General features: G+C 45.6%; 1 protein-coding gene across 1 annotated transcript in view; it reads right to left on the bottom strand.

Annotated features, from left to right (window-relative positions):
• Positions 1-27,254, bottom strand: part of tm9sf3 (transmembrane 9 superfamily member 3) — a 154,188-nt gene that overhangs the window by 107,085 nt on the left and 19,849 nt on the right. The window contains exon 2 of the mRNA XM_070865918.1: positions 21,412-21,607. Within this exon, the coding sequence (XP_070722019.1) occupies positions 21,412-21,607 (196 nt within the window). The remainder of the gene's footprint in view (positions 1-21,411; positions 21,608-27,254) is intronic.

Genomic DNA, 27,254 nt, shown 5'->3' with positions numbered 1-27,254 from the left:
TCCCAGTTTGTTTTGAATGAGTTAATCTCATCACGAAAAGCAGTTGGGGTGAGGGATGCGACATTTTTCCGATTGGGGCAAGGAAGGTTCACCAACGACAAGTGCACAATTGGAGGAGTGGAGAAAATCCGTGCTATTGACAGGGATGGGTAACGGAAGCACCTGTAGATCCTGAGGGCATTGGTCAGTCGGGTGGGTGTCCGACACCGGCAGAAATCCACTACCATTCTTAAGTTTTGTCAAACTAAGACAGAGAAATCCACATAGAATTTTAGCTTCTACGAGTCCAATAGGGATACACCATGAAGCTTAAGATTCAGGTAGGGAAAAGCCAAGAGACCAAGGGGCAGAAATTGCCTCTCCTGATAAGGCCTCTAGCCGTCTGAAAGCGGCAGCCACGGGGCGGCGCGGAATGGCCGCCGACTTTCCGCGGAGGGGGCCGCCATTTTGTAAATTACCCTCCCTCAGGTTTGGAGCGGTGTCCGGGGCCTCTCCGCTCATTTTCCCGCCGTGGCGTGCACGCGCCGACCCCTTATTGACTGGCGGGGAGCCCCTGGCGTAATTATCCCTCGGGAAGGTGCTGTCGGGGACACTGACCTGCATCGGGGCCACTCCCACGGGGCAATCTGCTGTCGGTACACACTCTGTAGCATGGCGGCCCAGCCGCCCTTAAAGGGGAGGGCACGGTGTCGTGGTCGGCATGTTAATTCTTTTTGTCGGCCGACTGCCAGGTCGTGCCGACAATTATGCTTACGGGTTTGGCCGGGCCAGCCACAGGCAGCCTGGCATTCCTTCTTGGGTGCCAGATTGCTGGCCCGGCCGAAACCGTCCCTGGTGGCCCAGTGGACCTAACTTTAAAAATATGCAAAGCTCGCAGCGGCTCTCCCCTTTAACTGAAGGAGTCAGCGAGTCATCAGCAAGACGCCGACGTCATCAGCACTGTGCCGATGACTAGTCGGGGCGGCGGACTTGCTGCAAGGGCACTTCTGCCCCGCACCCACACTGCATCGAGGCAAAAAAATTCAGAGTCCTAAATTTCGCCGGTATCTCTGCCCCATAGACTGGGGGCTGCTGCTCCAAACCTCAGTTTCCTCAAAGAATTTTATAACACAGTAGGCTATTTGCCAGCTCTCTGAAAGAGCTAATCATTTAGTGCATTCTGCATAGCATAAGCTTAAAAAAAATATTTTCAACTATTCATCCAGTTTCCTTTAAAAGCTATTATGGTTTCCACTTCCACCATGGCTTATGCCAGGGCATTCCAATTCCAAACAACTTCTCCAGCCACTCCCTCAAGCTAAACCAGACCATGTGAAACCCTGGCTCTCGGACTGATCCAGAGTTGAGCTTCAAATCCTCCATCCTGTCTATTAATAAGAGTTTGCTTTTGATAAAATACCACATAATAAACTTGTTACAAAATTCAAGCCCATGGGTTTAAAGGGATAGTGGCTGCGTGGATAGGTAATTGGCAAGGGACAGAAAGCAGAGAGCATAGTGAGCGGTTGCTCTTCAGACTGGAGGGAAGTGTGCCATGGTGTCACCCAGGGTCGGTGTTGGGATCACTGCTTTTTTTGATATATATTGATGACCTGGATTTGGGCATAAATTCAAAGGTTGCAAGTGACATGAAACTCAAATGTAGTAACAGTGAGGAGGATAGTAACATACTTCAGGAGGATAGACAGCCTAGTGAAATGGACAGACATGGCAGATGAAATCTAATGCAGAGAAATGAGGTGTGATCCATTTTGGTAGGAAGAATGAGGAGAGGCAATATAAACGAAATGGTACAATTTTAAAGAGGATGTAAGAACTGAGAGATCTGGGGAGTATGTACGCAAGTCTTTGAAGGTGACAGAAGAAGTGGAGAAGGCTGTTAATAAAGTATACAGAATCCTTGGCTTTATAGAGGCATAAACTTCAAATGCAAGGTGGTTATGCTAAACTTTTATAAAATACTGGTTAGACCCCAGCTGGAGCATGGTGTCCTTTAGGAAGGATGTCATGGCCTTAGAAAGAATACAGAGGAGAATAACTAGAATGGTACTATGGATGAAAGACTTCAGTTACATGGAGAAACTACAGAGCTGGGGTTGTCTTTCTTAAGAATAGAAAAGCTTTAAGGGAGATTTGATAGAGGTGTTCAAAATCATGAAGGGTTAGAGTAAATAAGAAGCTGTTTCAAGTGGCAGAGGGGTCAGTAACCAGAGGGTACAGATTTAAAGGTAATTGACAAAAGAAAAGTATTTTACGCAACGAGTCATTATGATCTGGCTTGCACTACCTGAAGGGATGATGGAAGCAGATTCAATAATAACTTTCAGAAGGGAATTGGATGATTATTTGAAAGTGCAAATATTCAGGGATATGGGGAAGAGCAGGGGAGTGGGACACTAATTGGATAGCTCTTTTAAAGAGCCAGCACAGGCACGATGGTCTGAATAGCCTCCCTCTCTGGTATCATTCTGTTTCTATAAGAGTGCTTACGTACACCACTGGAACATTGTCTGTCTCTGCCCGTCAGTGAAACCCATATCCACATTGTTGTCACCTCTCCATTCAATTATTCTGACGCGTTCCTCAACAATCTCCGATCCTCAACAAAACCAGCTTGTCCAAAATGCAGCAGTCTATACCCGATAGCACTAAGTCCCGCTTGCCAATCTATACACCTGCCCCCATCCTTCCTTACCTGTCCTGTATTCCAAAGCATTTGATTTAATATCCTCAACCTCACCTCTATAACTCCCTACAGTATTTTATTCCCTGCCACACCTCCTCACTTAGCCGCATTGATGGAAGGTTCTTCAGCCACCTCGAGCATACTCTCTGGATCTCTCTCCCTAAATGCCGTCCAAGTATTGACTTTACCTGCAAAGAGCCCTTTACATTTCACTACTTTAAGGATACGACACAAATGTAAGCTGTTGTTATACTTGCATTTGATACAGTCCCTTATCACGTCAAAACATCTCAAAGCACATTTACACAATTAATTTCTTTGAGTAGACAGAGTTATGAAAACATAGAAACATAGAAACATAGAAATTTACAGTGCAGAAGGAGGCCATTTCGGCTCATCATGTCCCCGCCAGCTGACAAAGAGCCGCACAGCCCTTGGTCAGCAGCCCTGAAGGTTACATATAAATCTAGGAACAATTCCGGAAAGGCAAAGAGCACCCAGTCCAACCCGCCCGCCTCATACAACTCAGGCACCCTTTAAACTAAAACATTCTACTCTCCATCCCAACCGGAGCCATGAGATCTCCTGGGAGAGGCAAAAACCAGATTAAAAACCCAGACCAATTTGATAAGAAAAAAGATCTGGTAAAATTCCTCTCCAACCCATCCAGACGATCGAAACTAGTCCAGATTACCCTGGCTGTATTCTATTCCCTGCAGTACTTATCATTAATACTATGCCGGACAACAAAAGGTTGAATGCCAATTACTAACTCTAGGTCCATAACCCTGCAGGTTATGGCATTTTAAGTGCCCATCCAACCATCTCTTCTGCATCCATCACTCTTCCGGGCAGCAAGTTCCAGATCCCCACAACCCTCTGCATAAAGAAGCCCCCCCTCAAATCCTCTCTAAACCGTCCACCACCCACCTTAAAACTATGCCCCCTCGCAATAGACACCTCCACCAAAATAAATAGGCCCTTATTATTCACTATGTCCAGGCCCTTCAATATTTCGAACACCTCAATGAGGTCTCCCTCTCAACCTCCTCTGTTCCAATGAGAACAAACCCAGCCTATCCAATCTGTCCTCATAACTAAGATTCTCCACTCCAGGCAGCATCCCCGTAAATCTTCTCTGCACCCTCTCAAGTGCAATCACGTCCTTCCTATAATACGACGACCAGAACTGCATGCAGTTCTCCAAGCTGTGGTCTAACAATTATACAATTTAAGCATAACTTCCCTACTCTTATATTCTATGCCTCAGCCAATAAAGACAAGCATTCTGTATGCCTTCTAACCACCGTATCCACCTGGCCTGCTACTTTCAGGGCTCTGTGGACAAGCACTCCAAGGTCCCTTTGTTCATCTACACTATTAAGTGGCTTACCGCTTAATGTGTATACCCTTTCTTTATTAGCCCTCCCAAAGTGCATCACCTCACACTTCTCTTCCATTTGCCACTGCTCTACCCACCTGACCATTAGATTGATATCCTCCTGCAGCCCATGACTTTCCTCTTCATCATCAACCACACAGCCAATTTTAGTGTCATCTGCAAACTTCTTAATCATACTCCCTATATTCAAATCTAAGTCGTTGATAAATACCACAAAAAGCAAGGGCCCCTTTACCGAGCCCTGCGGAACCCTACTGGAAACATCCTTCCAGTCACAAAAACATCCATCAACCATTACTCTTTGCTTCCTACCTCCAAGCCAATTTTGGATCCAACTTGCCCTGTATCCCATGGGCTTTAATCTTCGTGACCAGTCTACCATGTGGGACCTTATCAAAAGTTTTGCTAAAGTCCATATATACTACATCATATGCACTACCCTCATCGACTCTCTTGGTTATCTCCTCAAAAAATTCAATCAGGTTAGTCAAATACGATCTTCCCTTAACAAATCCATGCTGACTGTCCCTAATTAATCCCTGCCTTTCCAAATGTAGATTTATCCTGTCCTTCAGGATTTTTCCCAATATTTTCCCACCACTGAAGTTAGGCTGACAGGCATGTACTTACTCGGCCTATTCCTTTCTCCCTTCTTAAACAAGGGTACTACATTAGCAGTCCTCCAATCCTCTGGTACCATGTCCAAATCCAAAGAGGACTGGAAAATGATGGTCAAGGCCTCTGCTATTTCCTCTTTTACTTCGCTCAACAGCCTGGGATGCATTCCATCCGGGCCTGGGGACTTATCTACTTTCAAAGCTGCTAAACCCCTTAATACTTCATCTCTCACTATATTTATTTCATCCAGAATATCGCACTCCTCCTCGATAGCAGTATCTGCATTGCCCCTTTCCTTTGTGAAAAAAGATGCAAAGTATTCGTTTAGAACCTTAACATCTTCTGCCTCCACACAAAGATTACCCTCATGGTCTCTAATAGGACCTACCCTTTCTTTAATTACCCTCTTACTCAATATATTTATAGAACATCTTTGGGTTTTCCTTAATTTTACTAGGCAAGAATTTCTCGTGCTCTCTCTTGGCATTCCTAATATCCTTTTTAATCTTGCCACTTAACTTCCGATATTGCTCTAAAGATTCTATAGTATTTAGCCGTTGGTATATCACATAAGCGTCCCTTTTTTCTTTATCCTCCCCTGTCAGTCCCTAGACATCCAGGGGGCTCTAGAATGATTATTCCCAGCCTTTTTCTTTAATGGCGAATGTTTGGCCTGCACCTTACGGATCTCCTCCTTGACTGTTCCGATACTGATTTACCCACAAATAGCTGTTTCCAGGCCACTAAGACCAAATCACTCCTTAACTTAGCAAAATTAGCTTTTCCCCAATTCGGGACTTTTATTCCAGGCCTATCCTTGTCCTTATCCATAACCAATTTGAATCTGATTGAATTATGGTCGCTGGCACCCAAGTGCTCTCCCACAAATACCCCTTCAACCTGGCCAGCTTCATTCCCCAAAACTAAATCCAGGAACACCCCCTCTCGTGTTGGGCTAGCTACATACTGACTAAAAAAGTTCTCTTGAATGCATTTCAAGAATTCTGCACCCTCTATACCCTTCACACTTGTCCCAATCAATATTTGGATAGTTAAAATCCACTACTATTATTACACTATGGTTTTTGGACTTCACAGCAATTTGTCTACATATTTCCTCCTCGATCTCCTTCCCACTGTTTGGGAATCTATAATACAAGCCCAGCAGTGTGATCGCCCCTTTTTTTATTTTTCAATTCGACTCATATGGCCTCATTTGCTGATCCCTCTAACATATCATCGCTCCTCACCGCTGTAATAGTTTTTAAAATCAGTACCTTGGCCCACACCACCGCACCACCCCCCCGCCACCGCACCACCCCCCCGCCACCGCACCCCCCACTCACCACCCCACCCCCCCCACCACCATTTTTACCCCCCTCTCTATCTTGTCTAAAAATCCTGTAACCAGGAATATTGATCTGCCAAACCTGCCCTCTTTCAGCCATGTTCTCTAATGGCTATAATGTCATACGCCCAAGTATCTACCTGTGCTCTTAGCTCATCTGCCTTATTCACTATACTCCTTGCGTTAAAGTATATACCATTTAGCACAGGAAGACTTCCTTGCTTACTACAGACTAAGCTTGGTTTCCTCTGTCTAAGATACGCTTTCTAGATTCTTGCTATCCAATTTCTGCTTGACTCCCTTCCCTCTTGAATTTGTTCTCAGGTTCCCATCCCCCTGCCAAACTAGTTTAAACTCTCCCCAACAGCACTAGCAAAACACCCATGAGAATTTTGGTTCCGGCGCTGTTGAGGTGCAACGCGTCCGGTTTGTACAGGTCCCATCTCCCCCAGAAGCGGTCTCAATGCCTCAAGAATTTAAAGCCCTCCCTCCTGCACCAATTTTCCAGCCACGTGTTCATCTTCTCTATCCTTCTATTCTTGTAGTCATTAGCACGTGGCACCGATAGTAATCCGGAGTTACTACCTTTCAGGTCCTACCCTTTAATTTTCTTCCAAGCTCCCTGAATTCTGCCTATAGGACCTCATCCCCCTTTTTATCTATGTTGTTGGTCCCAATATGGACCACGACCTCTAGCTGTTTACCCGCCGCCCCCGCCCCCACCCCGCCAGAATGCCCTGCGTCCGCTCTGTGACATCCTTGATCCTGGCACCAGGGAGGCACAAAACCATCACGTCTACGGCCGCAGAAACGTCTATCTGTTCCCTTAACTACAGAATCTCCTATCACTAGAGCTCTTTTATACTTCGTCCCTCCCCCCTGTGCAGCTGAGCCTCCCGAAGTGACCATGGTAGCCATCTACACCAGTAACAATCCACAAATAGAAAGAATGACCAGGTAATCTGTTGTCAGTGGCATTTGTAGAGGAAGGAATACTGGACAGTCACGAGGAGAACTCCCTGCCTGTTGTCCAAAAAAAGGGCATGCAATTTTTCATGGCAAGTGAAAGGCCGTTGGGTCCTTGGTTTAACAGCTCATCCAAAATCACGCACCAGTAGACATAGACATAGAACATAGACATAGAAAATAGGTGCAGGAGCAGGCCATTCAGCCCTTCTAGCCTGCACCGCCATTCAATGAGTTCATGGCTGAACATGAAACTTCAGTACCCCCTTCCTGCTTTCTCGCCATAACCTTTGATCCCCCGAGTAGTAAGGACTTCATCTAACTCCCTTTTGAATATATTTAGTGAATTGGCCTCAACTACTTTCTGTGGTAGAGAATTCCACAGGTTCACCACTCTCTGGGTGAAGAAGTTTCTCCTCATCTCGGTCCTAAATGGCTTACCCCTTATCCTCAGACTGTGACCCCTGGTTCTGGACTTCCCCAACATTGGGAACATTCTTCCTGCATCTAACCTGTCTAAACCCGTCAGAATTTTAAACGTTTCCATGAGGTCCCCTCTCATTCTTCTGAACTCCAGTGAATACAAGCCCAGTTGATCCAGTCTTTCTTGATAGGTCAGTCCCGCCATCCCGGGAATCAGTCTGGTGAATCTTCACTGCACTCCCTCAATAGCAAGAATGTCCTTCCTCAAGTTAGGAGACCAAAACTGTACACAATACTCCAGGTGTGGCCTCACCAAGGCCCTGTACAACTGTAGCAACACCTCCCTGCCCCTGTATTCAAATCCCCTCACTATGAAGGCCAACATGCCATTTGCTTTCTTAACCGCCTGCTGTACCTGCCATGCTAACCTTCAATGACTGATGTACCATGACACCCAGGTCTCGTTGCACCTCCCCTTTTCCTAATCTGTCACCATTCAGATAATAGTCTGTCTCTCTGTTTTTACCACCAAAGTGGATAACCTCACATTTATCCACATTATACTTCATCTGCCATGCATTTGCCCACTCACCTAACCTATCCAAGTCACTCTGCAGCCTAATAGCATCCTCCTCGCAGCTCACACAACTTAGTGTCATCCGCAAATTTGGAGATACTGCATTTAATCCCCTCGTCTAAATCATTAATGTACAATGTAAACAGCTGGGGCCCCAGCACAGAACCTTGCGGCACCCCACTAGTCACTGCCTGCCATTCTGAAAAGTACCCGTTTATTCCTACTCTTTGCTTCCTGTCTGACAACCAGTTCTCAATCCACGTCAGCACACTAGCCCCAATCCCATGTGCTTTAACTTTGCACATTAATCTCTTGTGTGGGACCTTGTCGAAAGCCTTCTGAAAGTCCAAATATACTACATCAACTGGTTCTCCTTTGTCCACTTTACTGGAAACATCCTCAAAAAATTCCAGAAGATTTGTCAAGCATGATTTCCCTATCACAAATCCATGCTGACTTGGACCTATCATGTCACCATTTTCAAGATGCACTGCTATGACATCCTTAATAATTGATTCCATCATTTTACCCATTACTGAGGTCAGGCTGACCGGTCTATAATTCCCTGTTTTCTCTCTCCCTCCTTTTTTAAAAAGTGGGGTTACATTGGCTACCCTCCACTCCATAGGAACTGATCCAGAGTCAATGGAATGTTGGAAAATGATTGTCAATGCATCCGCTATTTCCAAGGCCACCTCCTTAAGTACTCTGGGATGCAGTCCATCAGGCCCTGGGGATTTATCGGCCTTCAATCCCATCAATTTCCCCAACACAATTTCCCGACTAATAAAGATTTCCCTCAGTTCCCCCTCCTTACTCGACCCTTTGACCCCTTTTATATCCGGAAGGTTGTTTGTATCCTCCTTAGTGAATACCGAACCAAAGTACTTGTTCAATTGGTCTGCCATTTCTTTGTTCCCAGTTATGACTTCCCCTGATTCTGACTGCAGGGGACCTACGTTTGTCTTTACTAACCTTTTTCTCTTTACATACCGATAGAAACTTTTGCAATCCGCCTTAATGTTCCCTGCAAGCTTCTTCTCGTACTCCATTTTCCCTGCCCTAATCAAACCGTTCCCAGACCGTGGTAAACTACCAGAAGAAAAGCACTCGTGGGTCACAGATCTCAACAACTTGTATTTATATAGCGCCTTTAACATAGTGAAACATCCCAAGGCACTTCACAGGAGTATTATGAGATTAACAAAATTGACACCGAGCCGTTGAAGTAGAAATTAGTGCATGTGATCAAAAGCTTGATTAAGAGGTTGTTTTAAACATAGAAAATAGGTGTAGGAGTAGGCCATTCGGCCCTTCGAGCCTGCAACACCATTCGTTAAGATCATGGCTGATCATTCCCTCAGTGCCCCTTTCCTGCTTTCCCTCCATACCCCTTGATCCCCTTAGCCATAAGGGCCATATCTAACTCCCTTTTGAATATATCCAATGAACTGGCATCAACAACTCGCTGCAGCAGGGAATTCCACAGGTTAACAACTCTCTGAGTGAAGAAGTTTCTCCTCATCTCAGTCCTAAATGGCTGACCCCTTATCCTTAGACTATGTCCCCTGGTTCTGGACTTCCCCAATATCGGGAACAATCTACCCGCAGCTAACCTGTCCAGTCCTGTCAGAATCTTATATGTTTCTATGAGATCCCCTCTCATCCTTCTAAACTCCAATGTATAAAGTCCCAGTTGATCCAGTCTCTTCTCATATGTCAGTCCGACTATCCTGAGAATCAATCTGGTGAACCTTCGCTGCACTCCCTCCTTAGCAAGAACGTCCTTCCTCAGATTCGGAGACCAAAATTGAACACAATATTCCAGGTGAAGCCTCACCAAAGCCCTGTACAACTACAGTAAGACCTCCCTGCTCCTATACTCAAATCCCCTAGCTATGAAGGCCAACATACCATTTGCCTTCTTTACTGCCTGCTGCACCAGTATGCCAACTTTCAATGGCTGATGAACCATGACACCCAGGTCTCATTGTACCTCCCCTTTTCCTAATCTGCCACCATTCAGATAATATTCTGTCTTCGTGTTTTTGCCCCCAAAGTGGATAACCTCACATTTATCCACATTATACTGCATCTGTCATGCATTTGCCCACTCACCTAACTTGTAAGTCATCCTGCAGCCTCTTAGCATCCCCCTCACAGCTCAAACCGCCACCCAATTTAGTGTCATCTGCAAACTTGGAGATATTGCACTCAATTCCTTCATCCAAATCATTAATGTATATTGTAAAGAGCTGGGGTCCCAGCACTGAGCCCTGAGGCACTCCACTAGTCACTGCCTGCCATTCTGAAAAGGACCCGTTTATCTCGACTCTCTGCTTCCTGTCTGCCAACCAGTTCGCTATCCACGTCAGTATACTACCCCCAATACCATGTGCTTCGATTTTGCACACCAATCTCTTGTGTGGGACCTTGTCAAAAGCCTTTTGAAAGTCCAAATGCACCACATACACAGGTTCTCCCCTTGTCCACTCTAGTAGTTACATCCTCAAAACATTCCAGAAGATTTGTCAAGCATAATTTCCCCTTCATAAATTCATGTTGCCTTGGACCGATCCTGTCACTGCTTTCCAAATGCGCTGCTATTTCATCCTTAATAATTGATTCCAACATTTTCCCCACCACTGATGTAAGGCTAACCGGTCTATAATTACCCACTTTCTCTCTCCCTCCTTTTTAAAAAAGTGGTGTTACATTAGCTACCCCCCAGTCCATAGGAACTGATCCCGAGTTGATAGACTGTTGGAAAATGACCACCAATGCATCCACTATTTCTAGGGCCACTTCCTTAAGTACTCTGGGATGCAGACTATCAGGCCCCAGGGATTTATCAGCCTTCAATCCCATCAATTTCCCTAACACAATTTCCTGCCTAATAAGGATATCCTTCAGTTCCTCCCTCTCACTAGTCCCTTGGTCCCCTAGTACTTTCGGAAGGTTCTTTGTGTCTTTCTTCGTGAAGACAGAACCAAAGTATTTGTTCAATTGGTCTGCCATTTCTTTGTTCCCCATTATAAATTCACCTGAATCCGACTGCAAGGGACCTACGTTTGTCTTCACTATTTTTTTCTCTTCACATATCTATCGAAGCTTTTGCAGTCAGCTTTTAAGTTCCCGGCAAGCTTCTTCTCGTACTCAATTTCCCCCCTCTTAAATAAACCCTTTGTCCTCCTCTGCTGAATTCTAAATTTCTCCCAGTCCTCGGGTTTGCTGCTTTTTCTGGCCAATTTATATGCCTCTTCCTCGGATTTAACACTATCCTTAATTTCCCTTGTTAGCCACGGTTGAGCCACTTTCCCCGTTTTATTTTTACTCCAGACAGGGATGTACAATTACTGTAGTTAATCCATGTGATCTTTAAATGTTTGCCATTGCCTATCCACCGTCAACCCTTTAAGTATCATTTTGCTGGTCTATCCCAGCCAATTCACGCCTCAAACCATTGAAGTTACCTTTCCTTAAGTTCATGACCCTAGTTTCTGAATTAACTGTGTCACTCTCCATCCTAATAAAGAATTCTACCACGATATGGTCACTCTTCCCCAAGGGGTCTCGCACAACAAGATTGCTAATTAGTTCTTTCTCATTATACGTCAATTAGTTTAGAATGGCCAGCTCCCTGGTTGGTTCCTCGACATATTGGTCGAGAAAACCATCCCTAATACACTCCAGGAAATCCTCCTCAACTGTACTGCTACCAGTTTGGTTAGCCCAATCAATATGTAGATTAAAGTCATCCATGATAACTGCTGTACCTTTATTGCATGCATCCCTTATTTCTTGTTTGATGCTGTCCCCAACCTTACCACTACTGTTTGGTAGTCTGTACACAACTCCCACTAGTGTTTTCTGCCCCTTGGTATTCCACAGCTCCACCCATACCGATTCCACATCATCCAAGCTAATGTCCTTTCTTACTATTGCATTAATTTCCTCTTTAACCAGTAATGCCACCCCGCCTCCTTTTCCTTTCTGTCTATCCTTCCTAAATGTTGAATACCCCTGGATGTTGAGTTCCCAGCCTTGCTCACGCTGGAGCCATGTCTCTGTGATTCCAATTACATCATACCCTTTAACTGCTATCTGCGCAGTTAATTCGTCCACCTTATTCGAATACTCCTTGCATTGAGGCACAGAGCCTTCAGGCTTGTCTTTCTAACACACATTGCCCCTTTAGAGTTTTGCTGTAATGTGGCCCTTTTGCCTTAGGTTTCTCTGCCCTCCACTTTTACTTTTCTTCTTTCCCCATTCTACTTCCCTCTGTCTCCCTGCATAGGTTCCCATCCCCCTGCCATATTAGTTTAACTCCTCCCCAACAGCACTAGCATACACTCCCCCTAAGACATTGGTTCCGGTCCTGCCCAGGTGCAGACTGTCCGGTTTGTAATGGTCCCACCTCCCCCAGAACCGGTTCCAATGTCCCAGGAATGTGAATCCCTCCCTGCTGCACCACTCCTCACGCCACGTATTCATCTGAGCTATCCTGCGATTCCTACTCTGACTAGCACATGGCACTGGTAGCAATCCTGAGGTTACTACTTTTGAGGTCCTACTTTTTAATTTAGCTCCGAGCTCCCTAAATTCGTCTTGTAGAACCTCATCCCTTTTTTTTAAAAAACCTTTATCGATGCTACCGAAATGCACGACAACTGGCTGTTCACCCTCCCTTTTCAGAATGCCCTGCACCCGCTCAAGGAGCGTCTTGAAGGAGGAAAGAGAGGCAGAGAGGCGGAGAGGTTTAGGCAGGGAGATCCAGAGCTTGGGGCCTGGAACAGAAGGCACGGTCACAGATAGCTGAACGATTATAATCAGGGATGTTCAAGAAGGCAGAATTAGAGGAGCGCAGACATCGCCTGGGGGGGGGGGGGGGGGGGGGCTGGAGATTAGAGAGATAGGGAGGGTATGGACGGATTTGAAAATAAGGATGAGAATTCTGAAATAGAGGCGTTGCTTAACCAGAAGCCAATGTAGGTCAGCGAGCACAGGGGTGATGGGTGAGCAGGCTTGGTGCGAGTCAGGACACAGGCTGCCGAGTTTTGGACCACCTCTAGTTTACGTAGAGTAGAATGTGGGAGGCCAGCCAGGAGTGCGCTGGAATAGTCAAGTCGAGAGGTAACGAAGGCATGGATGGGAGCTTCAGCAGCGGATGAGCTGAGGCAGGTTGGGGATGGGCGATGTTACGGAGGTGGAAAAAGGCGGTCTTAGTTATGCTGCAGATATGTGGTCGAAAGTTCATTTCGGAGTCAAATATGACACCAAGGTTGCGAACAGCCTGGTTCAGCCTCAGACAGAAGTTGGGAAGAGGGATGGAGTCAGTAGCTAGGGAATGGAGTTTGTGGCAATGACCGAAAACAATGGTTTCAGTGATCCCAATATTCAACTGGAGAAAACTTCTGCTCATACAGAACTCTATGTCGGTCGGACAAGCAGTCTGACAATTTAGAGACCGTGGAGGGGTCGACAGAATTGGTATTAAGGTAGAGCTGGTGTCATCAGGGCACATGTGGAAACTGACGCTGTGTTTTCGGATGATGTCACCAAGGGGCAATATGTCGCTGAGAAATAGGAGGGGCCCAAGGATAGATCCTTGGGGGAACACCAGAGGTAATGACGTAGGGGGCGGGAATGGAAGCCGTTGCAGGTGATTCTCTGGCTACGGTTAGACAGGCAAGAATGGAACCAGGCGAGTGCAGTCCCACCCAGCTGGACGATGGTGGAGAGGCATTGGAGAAAGATAGAGTGGTCAACCGTGTCAAAGGCTGCAGACAGGCCGAAAAGGACGAGGAGGGATAGTTTGCCTTTGTCACATGTAATTTGTGACTTTGACGAGAGTCGTTTCGGTACTGTGCCAGGCACGGAATCCAGATTGGAGGGATTCGAACATGCACTTGCGTGAAAGTTGGGCAAGGATTTGAGAGAAGACAACAGGTTCAAGGACTTTGGAGAGGAAAGGGAGGTTGGAGATGGGGTGGTAGTTTGCAAGGAGTGAGGGGTCGAGGGTTGTTTTTTTTTTAATGAGAGGGGCGATGACGGCAGATTTAAGGGAGGGGGAGACAGTACCTGAGGAGAGAGAACTGTTAACAATGTCAGCTAACATGGGAGCCAGAAAAGGAAGTTGGGTGGTCAGCAGTTTGGTGGGAATAGGGACAAGGGAGCAAGATGTGTGTCTCAGACAAGATGAGCTCAGAAAGGAGCTAGAGAAAGATATGAGGTCAGGGCTAGGGTGGGAGCTTCCTTAAAGGAAGTTTTTTCCTGGTGGGCTAGAGGAAGGAAGGGAAGAGGCAGCCGAACAGATGGTCTCAATCTTAGAATCAAAGAAGTCCATGAGCTCCTCACACGTATTGTCGGAGGTGAGGGTGGAGACTAGGGAGAGGGGTTTAAAAAGGCAGTTTGCAGTGGAGAATAGAAGCCGGGGTTTATCTTCTGGAATAAAGAGTAATTTTGGCAGACGAGAGCAGAACCCAATCGTGCTTTATGTGGTTCACCCATATCTGGCGGTGAATGGCTAACCAGTTGTCCGCCATGGTTCAAGTCTGTGTCCCTTGGACTTAAGGGATCGAAGATCAGGGTTGTACCAGGGGGAACCGTCAGGGTGAGAGAGAGTAATTGTTTTAACAGGGTCTAGGGCATCAAAGGTGTTGGTGAGGGTAAGGGTGTGATTGAGCAGATCGGTAGCTGCAGAAATGTCACCTACCTGTACATAAGAACATAAGAACATAAGAATTAGGAACAGGAGTAGGCCATCTAGCCCCTCGAGCCTGCTCCGCCATTCAACAAGATCATGGCTGATCTGGCCGTGGACTCAGCTCCACTTACCCGCCCGCTCCCCATAACCCTTAATTCCCTTATTGGTTAAAAATCTATCTGTGATTTAAATACATGCAATGAGCTAGCCTCAACTGCTTCCTTGGGCAGAGAATTCCACAGATTCACAACCCTCTGGAAGAAGAAATTCCTTCTCAACTCGATTTTAAATTAGCTCCCCCGTACTTTGAGGCTGTGCCCCCTAGTTCTAGTCTCCCCGACCAGTGGAAACAACCTCACTGCCTCTATCTTGTTTATCCCTTTCATTATTTTAAAAGTTTCTATAAGATCACCCCTCATCCTTCTGAACTCCAACGAGTAAAGACTCAGTCTACTCAATCTATCATCATAAGGTTGCCCCCTCATCTCCTCCAAAGCTAGTATATCCTTCTTTAAGTAAGATGACCAAAACTACACGCAGTACTCCAGGTGCGGCCTCACCAATACCCTGTAAGTTGCAGCAAGACCTCCCTGCTTTTGTACTCCATCCCTCTCGCAATGAAGGCCAACATTCCATTCGCCTTCCTGATTACCTGCTGCACCTGCAAACTAACTTTTTGGGATTCATGCTCAAAAGAGTTTCATGCACAAGGACCCCCAGGTCCCTCTGCACCACAGCATGTTGTAATTTCTCCCCATTCAAATAATATTCCCTTTTACTGTTTTTTCTTCCCCAAGGTGGATGACCTCACATTTTCCGACATTGTATTCCTTCTGCCAAACCTTAGCCCATTCGCTTAACCTATCTAAATCTCTTTGCAGCCTCTCTCTGTCCTCTACACAACCCACTTTCCCACTAATCTTTGTGTCATCTGCAAATTTTGTTACACTCTGTCCCCTCTTCCAGGTCATCTATGTATATTGTAAACAGTTGTGGTCCCAGCACCGATCCCTGTGGCACACCACTAACCACCAATTTCCAACCTGAAAAGGACCCATTTATCCAGACTCTCTGCTTTCTGTTAGTTAGCCAATTCTCTATCCATGCTAATACATTTCCTCTGATTCCGCGTACTTTTATCTTCTGCAGTAACCTTTTGTGTGGCACCTTATCGAATGCCTTTTGGAAATCCAAATACACCACATCCATCGGTACATTTCTATCCATCATGCTCGTTATATCCTCAAAGAATTCCAGTAAATTAGTTAAACATGATTTCCCCTTCAATGAATCCATGTTGCGTCTGCTTGATTGCACTACTGCTATCTAGATGTCCCGCTATTTCTTCCTTAATGATAGCTTCAAGCATTTTCCCCACTACAGATATTAAACTAACGGCCTATAGTTACCTGCCTTTTGTCTGCCCCCTTTTTTTTTTTTAAAACAGAGGCGTTACATTAGCTGCTTTCTAATCCGATGGTACCTCCCCAGAGTCCAGAGAATTTTGGTAGATTATAACGAATGCATATGCTATAACTTCCGCCATTTCTTTTAAAGGCTGCACAGTTGAGAGTTCATAAGTGCAGTTGTAAGAGAGTAATACAAGACTTTGGGATTCCTTTTATATTAGCCTATCTCTTTCCTAGTCTGCTCTCACGAGCATTACGTTCAGTTCAAAGAACCATGTGCGCAAACCTATGGCTGCCCTAAATTTGGCGCTTACTCCTTTGAGAACCTGGGGCTCCTTGTCCTCCTCTTGCAGTTCTATAATTCAAATTAATTTTCCAGATTCACCATTTCTACAATCTTTTGTCAGATACTTCCTTTCAAGGCTGAAAGTTTCTTCAGTATTTCTTCACAAGTCAGACCTCTAAGACGAGGTTCCATTATCTAGTCACACCTCATCCCGACTTGGACATATATCGTAGTTCCTTCTTCGCCGCTGGGTGGAAATCCTGGAATTCCATACCCAACAGCACTGTGGGAGTACCTTCGCTACACAGACTACAGCAGTTCAAGAAGGACTACCGCCATCTTCTAAAGGTAACTAGGAATGGGCAGTAAATGCTGGCTTTGCGAGCAATTCCCATAACACTAGAATGAATAAAAAAAGATCCTCCATTCCACATTGATTAGTAACTCATTAGCTGCACACATTTCACAACTTGCACACTCAGGCCCCAAATTTCCCCAGCCACTTAGAGCGGCGTAGTTAGATGTGGTGCGCCGACTTCGTGGGGGAAAAAACCCGCCGAAAACTTACCGGGATAACTTGGCCGTTCCTGGATCCGTGAGCCCGTGTCGTGGCGCTGAGAAACCTGCGGGGGGCGGAGCTTGGGCCACGCTTATTCAGCGCAGCCGGCGGGAGGGCGGGGCTTGGGCCCGGCGTGTCGAGTGCCGGCAGGGGGACCCATGACCGTTTGTGCGTGCAATGCGCGTTAAAACGTGGGGCAGGAACATTGGCAATTGGCCATTTAAATGGAGAGCGTCCTCAGTGTCTCAGCAGCATTGACAGTGGGCCACATTGGAAGGTACGGTGTGAATTGTGATTTTTGGGTGGCTGAGGGAGTGGAAAGGAGTGCTGTATAGATGAAAGGGGAGGAGTGTGTGTTTTCAAGATCACCTGAATGTAAATCCAAAACACCAATGACTCAAGGACGAAGAACTTCTTGCATGAGGAGGTGGAGAAACTAGTCACTGTCATTGAGGACAGATGGCAGGAGTTGGATATCAGAAAGAGTGGTCCCACAAAAGTTCCACCCAAAGAAATAAGGAGACGCCGGAACCTAGTTGCAGAAGAATTCTCCGCAGGGGTGAAGACCACAAGAACTGGAAACCAGTGTAAAAAGAAATGGCAGGACGTTGGTCAAGTAGTGAGTGTAAGGATTATTTTGAGTATTAAATGGAATTGCAATTGTTACTGTGATCATCTGTATATGTCCCATCCATCAGAAGCTCACCATGTGGCAAAAATTATATTTTCATCTTTGCAGAAGAAATTGGCCCACAACAAAAAGAGAACTAGAACAGGAGGAGGGCCGCTAAATCTGCACCAACTATCACCACTGGAACAGAGGGTCGCTGCCTTGCTGAGTCGCAACTGCAGAAAAAGAATCGGCTCTGCAAAAGCTGGGCCCACAAGCGAGGGTGAGGGTCAATCATGAAAATGCATCGTCGCCCTTCAAATCAACCTGCTGACTGGCCTGATACGCTTGAGACTACTCATTCCACCCATCCTGCCCTCTCCTTTCCTGCTAACCATTTGACTGATCTGTTGTATTTTGCAGAAGATGATAATCCTGAACATCCTGAAGATCAACAAGATGATCCAGATGCGTCCGCTCCAGACCAAGGCGGGTGGGGGGAGAAAGGGTCTATGGATCTGTGTTCATGGGAGAATGCTGATCGTGATATGGATCAGTCCATGGTACAGGGCATCACTTTGCCAGACACCTCCATGAGCTCTGCCAAGACATTCCTTGGTTTCACACCTTCCGAGGTTGCGGGTCCCAGTGGCGGTGGTGGAATGCAGGTTGCAACACCCAGGGCCCCACCGTCCCAGCCTGCGCCTCGCACTGGAGGGGTGCGGCTCTACAGACCAACGGCGAGGGGAAGGAGAAGCCGACCAGTCTCTCCTGGGATGCAGCCTTCATCAGATGTACATCAGGTTATGTCATTGGGTGAGGAGACCAATGCCCTTACCGGATCACTCGTGGCCGCCGTCAGTGGGATGCATGACGAGGTTGCGACACTGTCGGGAGAAATATCAGCACTGAGACGGGAACTAAGGGCGGGCATGTCAGAGGGAGCGCAAATGATGGCAGAGGCCATGAGGGAGCTAGCTGCTGCAATAAGGGCACACAGGCCTAACAATCAAATGCCACTCCCACTGCAATCCCCACACCACCTGTTGAGACCCAAGCCAGGCCCCCAGCCCCACCCCGCCACACCCATCACCACCCCATGAGGAAGTGCACATTTCCCAATACGTAGGCGAGAGATGGGTGCAGCCTTTCTTTGCTGTTGTTGTTGAAGTGCATTGTAAACTTTCCAATAAAAGATTTTTTGCATTAAAACTGAATAATGTTCCATTATCACCAGACAGCATTTAGAAACTGTAAAAAAAAAACATCCCTCATTTATCTTTCATTTATTTTTGATGATGTCGTGAAGATGTTGTGCTGAAGTTGTTTTGATGATGGGCTGATGCTGTGAAGGTGTTTAGTGCTTTAGAATCCTCTAACTCCCCCTCCCCCTCCCATCTATGGCTACCTACACGGATTTCTTAAATGTAGGTAAGGTTTTTCTGTGCCTACAAAAGTGGCCACATACACTAGCCTAAGTTAGTTTGGAGTAACTTTTAGCTGGCAAATTTGCTTCCATGGCCAAAACAGGCGTAAGTGGCTGGTCACGCCCCTTTTGGAGAAAAAAAACTAAACTTTAAAAAAAAACCAACTAACTGACTTACACTGGAGCAAGTTAAATTTGCGATTTTTAAGTTACTCCAAAAAAAGCTACTTGCTCCAAAAAAAGCGGGGCAACTCCTGGGGAAATTTGAGCCCTTACTTCCTAAACTAGTATATTTCTGATTAACCTGAAGGTTGTGGGTTACTAATTGTTATGGTTGCCATTTCCCAGAGTCAGAAGGTTGTGGGTTCAAATCCCATTCTAGAGATTTGAGCTTAAGAATCTCGGCTGACGCTCCAGTACTGAGGGAATGCTGCACTGTCGGAGGTGAATGTAGAAGATCTTAAGGCACTATTTTGAAGAAGAGCAGTGGAGTTATCCCCAGTGTCCTGGCACATATTTATCCCTTCATCAACATCACTAAAAACAGATTACCTGGTCATTATCACTGTGCTGTTTGTGGCACCTTGCTATGCTGCTGTGTTTCCTACATTACAACAATGACTACATTTCAAAAGTACTTCATTGGCTGTAAAATACGTTGGGACGTCTGGAGGTCATGAAATGCGCTGTATAAATACAAGCTTTTTCTTTCTGGCACTTCGATCTGGCACAACGTTCAGAAGGTAACTTTGAATGGATGAGGAAGCAATAGACATAGGGTAGATGAAACTGTTACTAAGTAAATTTACAAGCCAACAGTGGAACCTATTCAAGAAATGGATTACAAATTAAGTACATGTGCCTGAACAGCAAATGAGGCAAATCTGGGGTGATGCAACTATGGTGTCGAAGTGTAGTTAGAACTAGTGTTAAACACAAAACAACAGCATATACAAGGTCAAAGGAGGAGGTGGCATGCAACAAAATACAAAAAAGGAAATTATGAAAAATTTCCATATGCTTCATGGCTTATGCAGAACAATCAGACATTATTTTAAAATTTAAATTAAGACAGTTAGAAGGGCATCCAGAAAATTCTTTACACAAAAGCTGGAGAGAATTTTGAATTCTCTACTCCAGAAAGCTACAAATGCTGAAACAACTGAGATGCTGAAAAGGGAAGTAACTACTTGCTGGGCAAGCAAGATTATTAAGGGATATGGAAATGGGCATGGAATTAGAATGAAAAAAACATTGCTGACATGGGCAGGATGACGGAGCAGACTTAATACCCACTCCTAATCCTGAAACCACCACAAATCTGAAGAACCAAAAATTATGAAATAGTCATATTTTGCACAATACATTTGCAAAACTAAGATTCCAAAAACAATGTTCGCATTTCACACCATTGGAAAAAAAAAGTCATTTTATCAATGTCCCATTGGCCCATCTGTAAGATTTAATCTGTACTAATTTCAAAGATTGGTAGAGATTGAAATATGCCACTCTAAATTGAGTTTGAACAGATTGGAGTTTTGATTGCAAATCATTAATAATTCTTCTTTGTCACTATGGCCAAGATATTAACCCTCCCCCGCGCAACGGGCGGGAGATGGATTTAAAAAGTGAAATGCGCGGAACGCGACCCCAACCCACCGTTTACCCCACAATGTTTGCGGCGGTAGATATCGAGGCGTCCAAATATCCCGCTGTGGAGGGGCGGGGCACTTAATTAACATTTAAATTGGGTTCCAATTTGGAGCACAATTTGAGATTAACTACTGCTGTAACAGGTTTCCCAGGGGTCGGGAAACTCAGTAACGAAAAACTCGGTGGGAGCGGCAGACTCCAGAAGCTAGGCGGTTGTTCAAGCACTGCTTGTGGGCCAGGAGGAGCAGGAGTGCTCCCCTCTCCACTTCCAGATCTAATTGCCTGCTGCCGCCCCCCCCTTCACACCCAGCCTTCCAAGTCGCACACCTCTTCCCTGCCGACATTCGCTCCCCCCCCCCACCGCCTTCGACTGTTGATCTTCCTCCTCTTCCAATTGCTGGAGACCGTTCCCAAAGGTTCCTGGCTTCTGCCAGTGTTGTTTCTCTCTTTCCACCCCCACCACCCTCCCGCCAACCAGGCTGTCCATTTGTCCTGGTGCCAGGCGCGAGATGCAGCTACAAGATGTTAATGAGTTCTCCGCATCCCCGGACTTGCCGGGTTCTTTGGCAGTATTCGGCCTCACCCACATACTCCCCTCCTCCCTGTAAATATCGGGGCCTGTATATTTATTTTAGAAATTAAGTTACATTTCCTGTTTGACATCATATAATACACTAAGCACAGCGAGTTTAATGTCTTACCATCACGTATTCCATCAAAGAAAGTACGTTAATATTCCTACCTTTAAATTTGATATCGAGACCACTGAACTCCAGCTCTACTCCTTGAAGAGCTTCTCCCAATGTTTCATGGTAATGGTTGATAGTCTTTTTTTTCCCTGCACAAAAGGGCAGGGAAAAGTACTTGTATGTTTCTTGCCGATTATGGTAGGGTCCAACTGTGTTCATCCACAAGACTACTTCCTCTTTATCTGTATACTGGGAAAAATAAAATCAGAAGATTAAAATTACTAGCAGTTAAGTTATGCTAATTGCACCACAGAATATTACAATATCAACAGTACAGGCGGGAGAGATACAACCAATGGGGTCCTCCAACATGCAGACCCTTTGTGTCAGTCATGGCTCAGTTGGTAGCACTTTCCCGAGTCAGAAGATTGTGGGTTCACTCCAGAGACTCGAGCACAAAATTCTAGGCTGATACTCTGGTGCGGTACTGAGTGAGTACTACACTGTCAGCGGTGCCGTCTTTCAGATGAGATGTTAAACTGAGGTCCCGTCTGCCCGCTCAGGTGGACGTAAACGATCCCATGGCACTATTTTGAAGGAGTTATCCCCGGTGTTCTGGTCAATATTTATTCCTCAACCAACATCATTGAAACAGATGATCTGATCATTATCAAATTGCTGTTTATGGGAGCTTGTTGTGCGCTAATTGGCTGCCATGTTTCTTACATTACAGCAGTGACTAGATTTCAAAAGCACCTCATTGGCTGTAAAGCACTTTGGGACTGGTATGTCCTTGGATGCTCTGATAATGAATCCATGAGGCAATGTGTTGCACTTGAACTGTAGTGACCTTAGTCCTTTATTGATAACTTGAGTGAGGATCACACCTGGTGCCCTGCCTTTTATACTAGGCCAGGCACACCTGTATAGGTAACCTATAAGTCTCCCACTGCTGTGCCCTCTGGTGGCACACCTTGTGATTGTACAAACAGTAGCCATGTAGGATACATGACAGGGACATCCAGTGGTCATGAAAGGCACTATAGAATTGCAAGAATTTCTTCGTTTCTTTTTAATGTAAATAGTCTTACAATTGGAAGTATCATGTAGAATTTTCATACTAGAGCAAAATCTTGGGGACTCCATTCCACTTCATTTACTGTCATCTTACAATGCATAGATTGTCAAAGTGATGTGATTTATTGCAACATTTACATTGAAACATGCACCAAATTTCCGCTGATGCCTAAATGTAACACCAAATGCGTTACTGAGCCATACTGACCTGTAGGTCCCAGGACTAAGACCATACCTGACTTGGCTCTTTCCTGGGATACAGTACATATTTGTGTACCTACCAGTAGCCCACCTTTTGGGGAAGTTATCTATGTGCAAGCTTTGTGTCAGTGTTAGATATTCCAAGTCAAGCCTGATGTCGACCTCACCCAATGTCTACACAAACACAAAAGTTCCAACCGCAACCCGGGTCACTGAGACCAATTCTAACACCCGACTGCTACCGTGGCTAAGATCAGCTAACCCAGGATAGGCATGGTATCGAACCTGGGCCCGTCTTTATGTTCAGCCCCTCGCTGCCTAAATTCAGAGACCTCAGGAGAACTGAAAATGATTGCAAGAATTTGCTTTCCTGATGCATTATCTGCAGAGGATGCAGGCTCAGTGAATTACTTAGCCCAAGTGGATCATTAAGAGAATTCCCAAAAGGACAAAAGGGGGAAAAGTTTAAGACAATGTGTAGCACCAACACTTCCAATTTTCTAATTCAGTAGCTGCATTAGCGAGGGATCTGAAAACAGGTCATCGACACACACTTGGTCAGGGACTGGAGTGTAGGTTGACAGATGAAGCTTATAAAATAGGATGGGGTGAAGAATTAACTAAATCTCTAAATTAATAGCAAGTTGAAATGTAATACAAAAGATCTCTACTTCCACCAATCCAGCATTTCCAGTTTCAATGTATACATGACTAACATATAGGGTTCAAGTTTCGGACGCCCGCTAGAACGGTGCATATCGAGTGGCCCGCCTAATTTATAGAATAAAAATTGCGCCGAATACTTACCTCGCGATTCTCCGCTATCTGTAGGCCCATTTCCACCTCGGCGCGCGTGCGCAGTAGCTCCCGACCCTCCCAGCGAGTCCTGTCTCCGGGGAGACGACCCTATCCCAAGCCGAAGGGACGTCGCCCCTATCCCAGGCCAAGTGGCCTGACGCATCTTACCTGGTGGCGGGGCCCACCTGCCCGGTGTCTCGCTGGGGGCAGCCCCCCCCCCCGAAGTCCTCCTGGGAGCCTGGTGTCGGGGCCCGCGGCCACTCGCTAAGGGCGGGCCCCGCCCAAAGAGTTGGCGGCGGCCCGGCATCTGCTACGTGCGGGCCCAGACCCAAGTACTCGGTGGGGTCGAGCTTCGTCAGTGGTGGCCCGGCAGCGGCATCTTCTCCCCCCCCCCCATCTCTTCTGCCTCCACTTCTTCTCTGTGCCCCCCCCCCCTCTCTTCTGCCTCCACTTCTTCTCTGTGCCCCCCCCCCTCTCTTCTCCCTGGTGCTGCAGTCGGTGAGTAGAAATAATTTTTTATTTATTGAGTGATTTTTAATTTTTTTGGATTGATTTATTGGTTGGTTTATTGATTTATCATTTATTATTGATGATGGCTCTTTATTTGTAAAAATGAAGTGTTTAATGTTTGTAAACCCTCCTTTCCCCTCCCTCCCCTCTCTCGTTCCCTACGCCTGATTTCTAAGTGTAGGCAAGCTTTTTCTGAGCGTACAAAAATCTACACTTTACTCCAAACTAACTTAGAATGGAGTAAGTTTTTACTGCCTAAACTTGCAAAACAGGCGTAAGTGGCCGGACATGCTCCCTTTTGAAAAAAAAATCTGTTCTAAAATGAAACTGTTCTAATTAACTCGAACTGGAGCTAAGTAAATGCCGAGAATTGCAATTTCTAAGATGCTCCAAAAAAATTGGAGCAACTCAGGCCGAAACTTGACCCCATAGAAGTTGAAACAGGGACAATTCTTTCATTCATCAATCAGAGAAGGAGTTGCACAGATTAATTTTGGAGTGGAGGAGGTGATTCTAGCAGAAACCACTGAATACCAACCTCAAACCCTACAATCAAAAGGAATCCAATCAACTTCCATAGGGACCACTCACCACCCAATCACAGCATTCAATTCTGCTCCAACCCATTGATCGACTCTGTGCCCTTCGCCAGTGAATACTTGAATGTACTGAACTATACACCCTCAATGAATGCTTTGGGAATGCATGTAACCTGGAACATATCTTATAATCTGTATTGTACCACGAGCTAAGTGTCAAGTTTAAATAGGGATAAGAAAACATACTGTAAATATTGCAATGAAGTGGTGTTGATGACTGAACGAGTTTGTCCAGTCAGTAACTTGAGCAATGCAGACCAGAAGTGGGAAAAGCCCTTTGAGAATCCACATTGCTGAAGTGCCTTTAAAATCCCTTAATATTTCCTTTTATTTTGACTGTCAGTTTTTTCTATACTCCCTCTTACCCTTCCTAATCTTTCGGTTTTCCTCCTATATATTTTGTATTTGTTTTCTTCTGTATATCCTTCCCATGTCTCTTTTCTGATTAGCATTTTTGCTCAAACCTCCTTCCTTATCCATGGAACCGTATCCCTTTTACTGCTAGTCAGAATGTATTTAAATTAACCATTTCAGATTTAAATATTTCCCACTGCTGGTTCTACCATTTTCCAACCAGCTTATCTGGGCTCGGTCCCCTTTCATCCCACCAAAATTAGCTAATTTACTTATTTAAACTGAGAATTCCAAAAGCAATGATTGTTGATATAAACATAACCAGTGGAAGGACTGTGCCATTATTCAGGTTCGAAATGAATAAAACCTGAATTTAAAATGTTTCACCATCAAATTCTATTCAAATGCACCAAGTACTACTGTTGCAGATATTTGGTAAAGATGGAAAGACAAAAATGAAAGATTAAAGCTTTATATACATTCTTCACTCAGAGAATTGTGAACCTGTGGAATTCTCTACCACAGAAAGTTGTTGAGGCCAGTTCGTTAGATATATTCAAAAGGGAGTTAGATGTGGCCCTTACGGCTAAAGGGATCAGGGGGTATGGAGAGAAAGCAGGAATGGGGTACTGAGGGAATGATCAGCCATGATCATATTGAATGGCGGTGCAGGCTCAAAGGGCCGAATGGCCTGCTCCTGCACGTATTTTCTGTGTTTCTATGTTTAGCTTTTGCTATAAAAAGCCACACATTAAACAAATGTACAATAAAAAGTTTCACCCAATATTGTATGGCAACACTCCTATAGAAAAGTTCAGAAATAAAAGTAGAGATGAATACAGAGTTGTAGTTTTTACCCTGCTCCTGCAAAACTCAAATACTCACTGTACGGTGAAAAAGGAAAATTGAGGAAGGAAGAATAAAGTATCTCCATCTTCAAGTCCAAAAGCAATGATTGTTCATATAAACAAAGCGGTTATGGCAAAAAAATAACACATTAAAAGACAGGGAAGAGTGTTTTGGGGAGGAAGAGGAAGTAATGTGCAAAGTTGTAGGTATTAAATATTATATTGGTGATCCTGCATCTTTCAGTATCAGTAAATGAGGTAATATTTTTACCGTGAGTCAGTCATGTTTCAGCAAATTTGCTGTATAGAAGCAATGGACAAACCGTGGCCATGATTAGGCGTGGTTTGGATGACTTTTGTTAGAATAGAGCCTTAGGCCCCAAGGTTCGTCCCGTGGCGAAAACGGCGCACCTCCGAGCTGGGCGCCTGTTTTTCGCGCCGAAAACTGCGCCTAAAAAAAAGTCCGATATTCTCGAGCTCCTTGGAGCTCGATGTCTGCTTGGCGCAGCGCGCTCTTCGCAGCAGGGGGCGGAGCCTAACACTCGCGCCGATTTTCTAAGTAGCAGAGGGCGGGTACAATTTAAATTAGCCTTCGTGGTGCCGGCACCCTGCGCGTGTGCATTGGAGCGTGCGCGCACGCGCAGTCTCACACAAACATTGGCACTCGGCCATTTTTAAAAAGACTGCAGAAAAAGTGAAGATTTGTTTCTTGGACCCCTGCAAAGGCTTATAATTTAATTTTTTTTTATATTTCTGTGTGTGAGGGAGTGCTTTTAGCAGCACTGCTGAATAAATCACCTGCTGAAATCAGTGAGTTCAGCTTTTCACTGCTAAACTTGCAGAACCGGTGCTGCATTGGTGCATGCAAATTAAGCACTGTGTGTTTGAAGAAATAAGAATGCCAATTCAACTTTGCAATGGATCAACGTACACAAAGAACAAGCACCCATTCTGCAAATTTAAATATAAAACTGTTGATGTGGCTGCCTCTCCCTGTCCAAATGGCCTCAGTCCCCCTCACAGCTCGAAGGCTGCTGCTGTATCTTCGGCTGCCGTCGAGCCACTGACGCCGCCCCTAAAGCGTGGCCGAATGGCCTCAAGCACCATAAAGAGCTGCGTGTGTCAGGTGTTGATTCTTCGGCTGCCGGCCAGCCACTGACGCCGCTGATATCTTATGGCCGAATGGCCTCACGTCGATCCGCTGCTGATTCTTCGGCTGCCGGCCAGCCACTGACGCCGCTGATATCTCATGGCCGAATGGCCTCGGGTCCGTCCGGTGTTGCTTCTTCGCGGCCAGCCACGAAGAGAATGAAGGCCTGCCTCAAGCACTGCAGCCCAGCTCGAAGCTTGCTGCCGCTGCCGTCGAGACACTGACGCCACACCCCTGCCTGTCTCCAACATGAAAGGCCTGCCTGAAGCACAGCAGCTCGAAGGCTGATGCTATTTCACACAGATAGGTTTGCTTATAAATTTTTATTCAGGTTGGATTTATTTGTATAATATTTGTAC

Source organism: Pristiophorus japonicus, chromosome 22 (assembly GCF_044704955.1).
Source record: "Pristiophorus japonicus isolate sPriJap1 chromosome 22, sPriJap1.hap1, whole genome shotgun sequence".
In the NCBI taxonomy this organism is placed as follows: domain Eukaryota; kingdom Metazoa; phylum Chordata; class Chondrichthyes; family Pristiophoridae; genus Pristiophorus; species Pristiophorus japonicus.
This window is presented reverse-complemented; position numbering and strand designations above follow the sequence as displayed.